The 9963-nt window shown below is 43.6% G+C and overlaps 1 protein-coding gene across 2 annotated transcripts in view; it reads left to right on the top strand.

The window, feature by feature from the left end:
* Window positions 1-9317: 9317 nt before the first annotated feature.
* Window positions 9318-9963, top strand: part of GFPT1 (glutamine--fructose-6-phosphate transaminase 1) — a 54028-nt gene continuing 53382 nt past the window's right edge. Inside the window, exon 1 of one of the 2 annotated variants that reach the window (XM_080813299.1) lies at window positions 9318-9509. In XM_080813299.1, the coding sequence (XP_080669425.1) occupies window positions 9503-9509 (7 nt within the window). In that variant the 5' untranslated portion in view covers window positions 9318-9502. The remainder of the gene's footprint in view (window positions 9510-9963) is intronic. The other variant, XM_080813300.1, reaches the window with a different exon arrangement.

The following is a 9963-nucleotide window of genomic DNA, read 5'->3' as shown; positions in this document are numbered from 1 at the left end:
AAAAAAAAAAAAAAAAAAAAAAGAAAGAAAAACAGGGGCGCCTGGGTGGCTCAGTGGGTTGAGCCTCTGCCTTCGGCTCGGGTCATGGTCTCGGGGTCCTGGGATCAAGCCCCGCATCGGGTTCTCTGCTCAGCAGGGAGCCTGCTTCCCCCTCTCTCTCTGCCTGCCTCTCCACTTACTTGTGATCTCTGTCTGTCAAATAAATTAAAAAAAAAAAAAAAAATATTTAAGAAAGAAAAACAGATCTGGCAAAAAAAAAAAAAGTAGTCATAATGCTGAAAACTAATAAAGAACCAAGTTCCAGAATGTAGGCAGAATTTCCATTGGTAGAAGACACAGCAGGCTGAATTGAGGGAAGAGCTGCCTTAGCATACTCAGGCTTTATTTTATGAAGCAGAATCTCTGGAAGAAAAAAAAAAAGATGAAAAACTGCTTTGGTTCTTCTTCCACTGGATTCTCCTGACTCAGAGATTTATAATCTGTGCCATGCCAGAAATTTGGTCAGTTATTTTTCTGCCATAGAGATACTGTTTTTTCAGATACCCAACATAGTAAATTACCCTTCTCTCTCATTTTCTATAATATTTCAGAGACAGTAGTTCACAGACAATATCAGGATAAGAAAGAGAGAAATAGCAGTGGTATATTGTATTTCTGGAATTCTGGTTCCCAAAAGTATCCATACTAAGATAGAGATGGAGGGGCACCTGGGTGGCTCAGTGGGTTAAGCATCTGCCTTTGGCTCAGGTCATGATCTCAGGGTCCTGGGATCAAGCCCCACATTGGGGTCCCTGCTGAGCTCAGAGTTTGCTTGTCCCTCTCCCTCTACCCCTCACCCCAGTTTCTGTGCGCTCTCTCTCTCACTCTGCTCTTCCTTTCAAATAAATAAATAAAATCTAAAAAGAAAAAAAAAAGATAGGGATGGAAACAGGAAGAACTCCATGATCTATGAATGCTAGAATTCAAAGTTTATATGTTTGTCCTTTGGTTCATAGACCTGACAGTGGGGTTGGGAGAATTTGTTCCCTAAGCTATTATAGATGAATTCAGGTCAGACTCTGGGAATTGCTTTGTAGACTAGACACATTGACCGGCTGCCCTTAAGCTATAGGAAAAAAAAGGGGTGGGGGCGCCTGGGTGGCTCAGTGGGTTAAAGCCTTTGCCTTCAGCTCAGGTCATGGTCTCAGGGTCCTGGGATCGGGCCCCGTATTGGGCTCTCTGCTCAGCGGGGAGCCTGCTTCCCTTCCTCTCTCTCTGCCTGCCTCTCTTGGGGTCTCTGCCTACTTGTGGTCTCTGTTAAATAAATAAATTAATTTTTAAAAAAAAGAAGCTACAGGAAATTGAGACTGTGGAGGAGATGCAGTTAATGACAAGCCTTCATGGATGGCCATGAAATTAGTTGCTGAAGTGGGGAGTGAATTAGATTATTGGGGGAGGGGAAATCATGGAACTGAGAGGCCAAGGTATGAGCAAGATTTTCTGCAAAAGGGAGCAGCCATGAGGAGCAGAGAGGAAAGGTGGGGAAGACCTTTCTAGGCATACAGAGCAGTGTAAACAGAATCTAGAAGCTATGTATGTGTATGTATTTGGGGACTGCAAGAAGCGAACTACGGCCTAAGTGTAAAGGAAAGTCCTTACCTGGAAATGGGACAGAAGCAAATAGTGAGCCAAACAGTGCTACAGAAACTAGTGGCTGCCTACCCAGCATAAACTGCTGCTTCCTACTGAGAGAGGCCCTTTCAATCATTTGTTTTTGTTTTTGTTTTTTAGGATTTTATTTATTTGAGAGAGAGAAAACACAAGCAGGGAGAGGAGCAGAGGGAGAGGGAGAAGCAGACTCCCTGCCAAGCAAGGAGCTTAAGGCAGAGCTTGATCCCAGAACCCCTGGATTATGAACTGACCTCAAGACAGATGCTTAACTGACTGAGCCACCCTGGCACCCTGTTAATTATCATCTGTGATGTGACCAGGGAAGGTATCCCTTAGGGGATAAATTCTAACTAATGTAAGCCAGTCATTTTAACTCCTTTTCTCTTTGCCAGTTAGTTTAGGTGGGGACATGTGACCTAGCTCTGGCCAACCAGCTGGAAGAGAGGGTCTACTGGAGTGTTTTAATTTAAAAGATTTTCTTCCCTGATTAAGAGAGAGAGTTAATCTATGTAAAGAAGGCTCTTTTCCCCTCAATTCCTTTCTTTCCTGTTGGGTATGCTGTAGAATGGAAACTTCATGTCTAAGGTTATGACAGTCAATTTAAAACCATGATGAAAAGCCAGTCCACTGAGAATGGCAAAGAGGAAGGAAACAAGGCCTGGATCTTTGAGGACATTATTGACTTTTGAGATAGCCTGGGAACCACCCGTTTTCAGAGTATCATGTGAGATAAGAGGTTTTCTTGTTATGAACATCTACTGTTGGCAGGTATTGTCACTTGAAGCTGATTGCTTTCTAACAGCCTTGGTAAATCATGGAGGAGTTAGTACATTTATTTTACCGCTTTTTCTTATTTGTGGCCGACAGTGTGAAATACCAATCTTAAAATGAAAATAATATATTTTTAAATTAATTGAGCCATTTTTTCAATCAAAGATTAATTTAGAAGGTATGGTTTAATCAGATAAATGGTTTTACTTTTGAATTTTTAAATTATACTTAATTTTCTCCTATATGTTTCACAAAAAGGGGAAGTAATCACTCATATTAGTTGTGTTTGGTGAAAACAAAAATTAGCCCCCCAAAATGTATAAAATCTTGCAAGTATTATGGAAAACACTTTATAAACATGGAACATTTCAATAGGTATTTGAAACTGAGATTATTGACTAAGAGTCAGCAAAGCACTTGGAGGATTTTTTGCTAATGAGAATTAGGATGAAGTGTTATCCAGAATGACAAGGAGCAAAATATTTAAAAATAGCAAACTTTCATTGGCATTCACTATGTGACAAACACTATTCTAAGCACCTTACATTTATGAAGTCATTTAATCGTATGAGATCGGTAACTATTATTGTCCCCATGAGGCACAGGGAGAAGTACATTTTCCATTGCCATACAACTTCAGTGGAAAAGCCAGGAATATGAACCCTGGCATTCTGGCTGCAGACCTTATGCACATTGCTGCGATACTACTATTTTGTCTTAAGGGGACTGCACCCACATACCACTCCTGAGTATTTTTACCTGTTGGAGGAGAGAGCTTTCCTTGCCCTCATAGATGCTGCTTTCTAGTCTTTTCTATCTTTTATTTGCTCCTGACTCTACTGGGCCAAAGCAGTGGTATGTGCATGTGTGTCTCCCTTGCCCCCCAACCCTTTTGTCAGGAAGCTAGCTGCTCTTCAGTCCAGTGGGAATTTACATCCCTTTGGGAAAACCCAGCTTTATACTCCGATTTCCCCACAGCAGAGTTGCAATCTTGATAGAGTGCTTGTAGGCTATGCAGAAATGCCTTTGTATCCCCTGAAAGAAACTAGGGAATAGTATTTTTTTTTCCTGTCACCTTATATTTCCAGTGATCTTTCAGCTCTAGGCTGCTCCATGAATGGTCTGCTTCCATTCCAACTCTGATCACATCCTACAGAACAGAAATATTAGATAGGACCAGTTAATCTCATGGTTTCCTGTTTGTGGACAATTTCTTCGCAGTAAAGTGAGTTTCCTTCTAGCAGAGCTAGAAAACTGCCCCAGGTTCTGCCTACTGGGAAAATTTGGAGACACCCCAGAGAGGAATCTAGGGGAATATACTAATTCTAGTTGGAGTCTGCATCCTTTGTTCCTAAGCATGAGGTTTCCTGGTGGGGCAGTCAAGGCTGTGTCCATCTGATGTAGTGGGCATCTTTTGTTTGTGTGTTACAGGTATCCCTGCATTTTCATTAGCAACACCTTCCCCTTTCCTTTGAGGAAAAGGAGTCTACGTGGGGCTGGGGAAATGTTGGCTCTCTTGCTGACTCTGTGCCTCTGGTGACTCTATGTGGTACTGGTGGAATTGTCTAATCACAGTGTCCTGCCTTCTGCAACAGGAGTGAGTGAGGCATAGGAATCTGCATTGGACGCATCAGAATCCTTGCCTCGAATATGAAAAGTGAGGATGGGGGAATAGCCTTTCTCCCCTTGGACTGCAAACTATAAAGATATGATTACAGAGTTGTTTGAGGGTCATTGACCTGTGCATAAGGTCAAGAAGAGAGAATCAAAGGGAGTTCTGACAACACTGTTTGTGTCCTGGATACAGGTGTGCCTGAAGCTATATCCCTGTCCTTTCCAATGACACTAGCCAATAAATCCCCTCTTTAGCTACGGATTTCTATTCTTTGTCATTAAAAGCTCTATCCTTAAGAAATTTAAAACAAATTCATATATTCAGCATTGAAAAAATCAGTAGGATCAACATTAAGTAGATGTATTAGGGTTCTCCAGAGAAACAAAACAAATTAAATCTATCTACTTACCTCTCTACCTATTAAGAATTTATTTCAGGGAATTGGCTCATGTAATTATGGAGGCTGGCAAGTCCAAAATCTTCAGGGTGGGCTGTCAGACTGGACAGAAGGGGAGAGCCAATGCTGCAGTTGAAGTCCAAAGACTGACTGCTGCCTAATTCCTTCATACTCCAGGGAGGTCACTCTTTTGTTCTATTCCAGGTCTTCAACTAATTGGGTGAGGCCCACCTACATTATAAAGAGCAATCTGCTTTACTAAGTCCACTGATTTAAATATTAATCCCCTAGGGGTGCCTGGGTAGTTCAGTGGGTTAAGCCTCTGCCTTCCGCTCAGGTCATGGTCTCAGGGTCCTGGGATTGAGCCCCACATCGGGCTCTCTGCTCAGCAGGGAGCCTGCTTCCCCCTTTCTCTCTCTGCCTGCCTCTCTGCCTACTTGTGATCTCTCTCTCTCTGTCAAATAAATAAATAAAATCTTTTAAAAAAATATTAATCCCATCCAAAAGTAACTCACATAAATATCCAGAACACTGTTTGACCAAATATCTGGGCACTGTGGCTCAGCCAAGTTGATATATAAAATTATGCATTATGGAGGGCAGAGTTTGCTTTCATCACCAACTTATTTCTGATTCCTTCTTCCATATCTTGGCCCCCTCTCTTTGCATTATCATACTCAATTTCACATGCCCTTATGTTGTCCCTTTTTTGACCAGTGTCATCAACCAAGGTGATCTACCCAGATCTGGCTTTTTTCTGATTTCAGAATCAGCTTCATCCACATCAAAACTTTAATTTCCTCAGTGACCTTTTCATACCCAATATCCAAATGAAAATTATATTAAATGTCACTGTAAAGTATTAATAGATGATAATGACTTATTGTAGACCTCCTGGGGGAAAGGGAGGTGCTGTGCTTTAAATACAGAAATACGGAGACGAGTTTAGGCAATATGATAGGTAAGGAGTGGAGGTAATTTTGGACAAGGGAATTTTGTGGTCCCCTTAGAAGCCCATTTTGTGACTAGTTCTCTATAGTCATGTCCTAACTAACATCTGGTTACCTTTTTAATGCTTTCTTTCAAAAAGAGCATATGCAAAGATGAAAAAGCATTGTAGTCCATTCTTAGGGAACTAGTTCAGTATAGCTAGACCATAAGATGCTTGCTTGAGTAGAGTGGCAGAAAATGATGCTGATAAGACTGGCAGGAATGAAATCCTGAGTAACTATGTCTGTACAGAGGAGTCTGGGCTTAATCCTGCAGGTGAAGGGTACCCACTGAACTGGAAGCAGGGAGAACAGAATCAGATTTGTGTTTTGGAAGGTCACTTTGGCGTGAAGGTCTGTAGGATGAACTGGGATGGTGGTGGAACCAAAGGGGCTCAATGAAGGGAACTTTATGAGGCCCTGACTGGTGCCTTTTACTCTTGCGTTCATTTCTTCCATCTCATAAGCCTTGATAGCTCCATCTGTTTCTTCTCCCTTTGATACTTAACCACAATCTTCTCTGTCTACTGGGGTACATTTCTCCACAAAACTCCCTAAAAATTGGGACATTTGTCTCCCTGCTTCCCATATTCTTGTTATGCCTTTCTTTTTTTAATTGAAATATAATGGACATATAAGATTATATTAGTTTCAGGTGTACAACAGAATGATTTGGTATATCTATCTATTGCATAACAATCACCACAATTCACCACAATAAGTCTTGTTTACACTCATCACCAAATATAGTTACAACTTTTTTTCTTTTGATAAAAACTTTTTAAGATCTACTGTCTTAGCAACTTTCTAATATACGGTGCAGTATTATTAACTATGATTACCATCCTGTTCATTACATTCCCAGGACTTATAACTGAAAGTTTATATCTAGGCATTTTTTTATTGTAATAATTTTGTTGCTATTTGCTATTGGAATTCAGGTAAGGGGTAACAAAAATCACAAACATGACGTTAAAAAAAATTTTTTTTAAAGATTCTATCCATTTATTTGAGAAAGACAGAAAGTGTGCACAGTACACACACAAGTGGGGTGAGGGGCAGAGGGAGAGAATCTTTAAGCAGACTACCCCATAAGTGGGGAGTCCCATATGGGGCTCAATCTCACGACCCATGAGATCACAACCTGAGCCAAAACCAAGAATCTGAGGCTCAACCAACTGAGGCACCCAGGTGCCACTCCATGCACCCCAATTTAAAAATCTTATAAAGCTATTTTAATTATGGTTCTTCCTTTCTTTAGAAATGGTAGCTGGAAGCCCTAATGGCCTTCTGTGCATCAGGCTGTATAGCATGGAGGAGACTGAGAGCCATCAGGTTTAACAGGACAAATTTATGAACAGAGAAATGGATGTACATAAAGAGATGATGACTGACACCCTCCTTAGCATCATTTTTTTTTTTTTTGAAGTTCAGTTAGTTCAGAACTTTTGATGAGGAGAGAAAATCCTTTCTATTTCTTCACATGTTTTAATTAGATCCAGATGTCCCCTTTCCTTCACAGATCATTTATTTTCTTCTCCAGCCCCTATTCCCAAAGGTCCAGCTAAGGCAAAGCTCTATAGAGATGGGGGTCAGACAAACAGAGTTCTTTCATATTAGTGTCTTGACTGGAGCATAGTTATGAAGGGCTCTTTGTTCCATTGGGTTGGGAAAATATTGACTTTCAGTTTTTCACAACCTCTTCCTTGCCATACATCCTGCTGGGCAGAAGGCCATTGGGTTTCCAGTTGGCATATCTAAAAATATGAGGAACCCATGCACCAAGGAGTCAAAATATGATTCCAGTGTTTGAACAACACATTTGTGCACTGCTAGCAAACCTGATGATGCCACAAAGAAAGTGTCAGCAGTGGTACCAATGTTCACATGCTCAAACTAAAATACCATTGAATCCCTTGCTTTTCTCTTCTCTTTGTTACCTTGACTCCTCGGCAATATCACTGCGATCTTACTAGAAACTCTTAGATGAGGGTTCTGAGGCTAAGATGTACATCCACAGTCTTTTGCCTCTTCAATTAAGAAATGTGTTGTCTATTAACAAACAGCTATTTTTAAATTTTTAACTGTGTTTTTAACTTTAGCTCTAGGGTCATTTAGGGGCTCAGGGGCCTGAATTATTAAAGGGCTCTTAGGTGATAAACTCTTTGATTAGTTAAATGTAACATTTTTCCAGCCTCTCTTTGAAACAAGTAATTAAAAGCCATTTTTTTTCCCCTCTAAGAAAATCTGAAAAGCCCTTCCTTCATTCATTTGATCACATAACCAGTCATAGGAAGTCAGTTCCTATGACTTTTTTCACTCCTTCAGAATGGGTTTTTTCACTCCTTCAAAAACATTTTTTTTAAAGATTTTTTTCTTTTATTTTTTTTTAAGTACTCTCTATCCCCAATGTGGGGCCCAAACCCATGACCTTGAGATCAAGAGTCGCATGCTTCCCTGACTGAGCAAGCTAGACGCCTCAAAAACATTTCGATCTGTTATTTTGTGCTAGGGTTTTACTAGGCGTTGGGAATGCAAAGGCTTGATCTGGCCTCAAGAAACAACCTTGGAGGGAAGTACACACATACAAACACAATGTCAGAAATATATTGATTTAAAGGGGGCAGTTCAAAGAATGAGAGGTTAATCCATGTCCTTAAGTCTGTCTGGGGAGAAAAATCGGTTTTCCTCAAGAGGTAGCATTTAAATAGAGATGGGGTGGGGATTCCAGAAGAGTCACTAATGTGTACAAAATATTTGAGAATGTTGGCGCAGTAGGGAAACTGTAGCTTTGGAGTGTAAAGGGCTGGAAGGTGGGGTAGGAAGAGAGCAATCATGTGAGGTAAGACCAGATAACTAGGGTCAGAAGTCCATGCCATATTCTGTATGCCAATCAAGTTTTTATTTGATCCTAAACTAGAGCCATTAATAGTTATGATAACCATCTACATTTGACTAAAGATACCATTTAAATCTTCCTAGAGCAAATGCTTGGATAATAAATTCTCAGAAACATCATCTCTCTCTGATTAAGTCTCTCTTGGCAGGAGTGGTGCATTAATTTACAGAATTAATCGTCAGTGAGTCAAACGTAAGGCTGTCAAATCTGGGCAATTCCTAGTCTTCTCAGGTGGGCCATCAGAAGTCTGAGCCAGAAGAGTTTCATAAGACCAGTAGCACAGTATTGTATCGTCGAGCTTTACATCCTCCGCTCCCCTCCATCCCCTCTGCCAAAAACTGGGGGTTAGGAAGGCAATGAATGGGGGTGGGGTGGGGTGCGGAGGGCGTTTAGAGGCCAAGCATATTACACAGAGCTTAAGTCCGGAACTGAACTCCCTGTCACCAGAAAGACTGGATGAACCTGAATGGAGCTTTGCATCAAGAATTTTGTACCTTTCCTCTCTACCTCATTCAATTTTCTTTGCAATTTTTCTTTAGTCTTATGTCCCTTTCCACTCTGACTTGTTTATCCCCCCTTTTCAGGCCTCCCGCTTTCTTCCTCCTTTTTCCGCCGCTTCGTGGGGTGCCGGAGCCTGGGGCCTTGGGTTGCATTGGGCGCGTGCTCCAATGCTATTTGCTTTGCTGACAATTCCATCCTCCTCTTTCCTTAACGTTCCGTCTTTCCCTGACAGCCACCGAGTTTCTTCCTCCCCCACGGCGTGGTTCCTCCAGCTGCTCGCCCGGTGGGCCGGGCGGCTCCAGGAACCCCAAGCGGATGCGGCCGCTGGCTGGTGCCACGTCTCCGCCGCCAGCAGGCCAGCGCCTGCGTGGGCTCGAGGGCGGGGCGGGGCGGCACGGTGAGGCGGGAGGTGCGCGTGAGCGGCGTGGACACGGCCCAATGGGATCCGCGGGAGGCGGCGGCGGCGGCGCGGTGCGCGCCGAGGGGCGGGGCCCGTCGGCAGTTGCTGGCGAGCCCGGGAGGCCGAGAAGGCTGTCGTTGCTTCGGCCGTCGCATCCGCGAGGGAGTCGTGTTGGCTTGCCCCGGGCCCCCAAGCTCGCCGCTCGCCCCAGACGCTCGTGTGTGCGCTCCCGACCTCGCCAGCCGTTCGCTGCTCGCCCGCCGATCGTGCCTTCTGCATCATGTGCGGTAAGGGGGCTGCGGGCGGGGGGCGTGTTGCGGGGCGGTGCTGGGGTGCGGTGCGGGCGCCGCCGAGGCCGGAGGCTGGCGGGAGCCGGAGTGTGAGGGTGTGAAGTGCGGGTGCTGGGTGCGGAGGCCGGCCTCTGCGAGCGGGATGGGGGTGGTGGACCTAGGAGGGTACCTGGGAGGAGGGCGGGCTCTAGAGTGGATCTGGGGGGCCACTGGGGGCGGTTTTGCGTTGAGGAGGGAACAGAAATGTAGGTATCTGTCTTGGAAAGGGAGAGAGGGCCGAGGGAACTGAGGTGTAGAGGGGCTTGGATTCAAAAGAGTCCGTCAGGTGAGTGAGGCAACCTGTGGAACATCAGGTGAGATCACTCGAACTTATCTTCCTTTCTTCTAGGATTTACCTTTTCAAAAATATTTATTTTTAGTTGCTTTCTTTCGGGCAGGCCCAGTAGAAACA

This window comes from Martes martes (assembly GCF_963455335.1).
Source record: "Martes martes genome assembly, chromosome: 9".
NCBI lineage: Eukaryota > Metazoa > Chordata > Mammalia > Carnivora > Mustelidae > Martes > Martes martes.
Note: the sequence above shows the minus strand (reverse complement) of the source record. Positions and strands in the feature narration are given on the sequence as shown.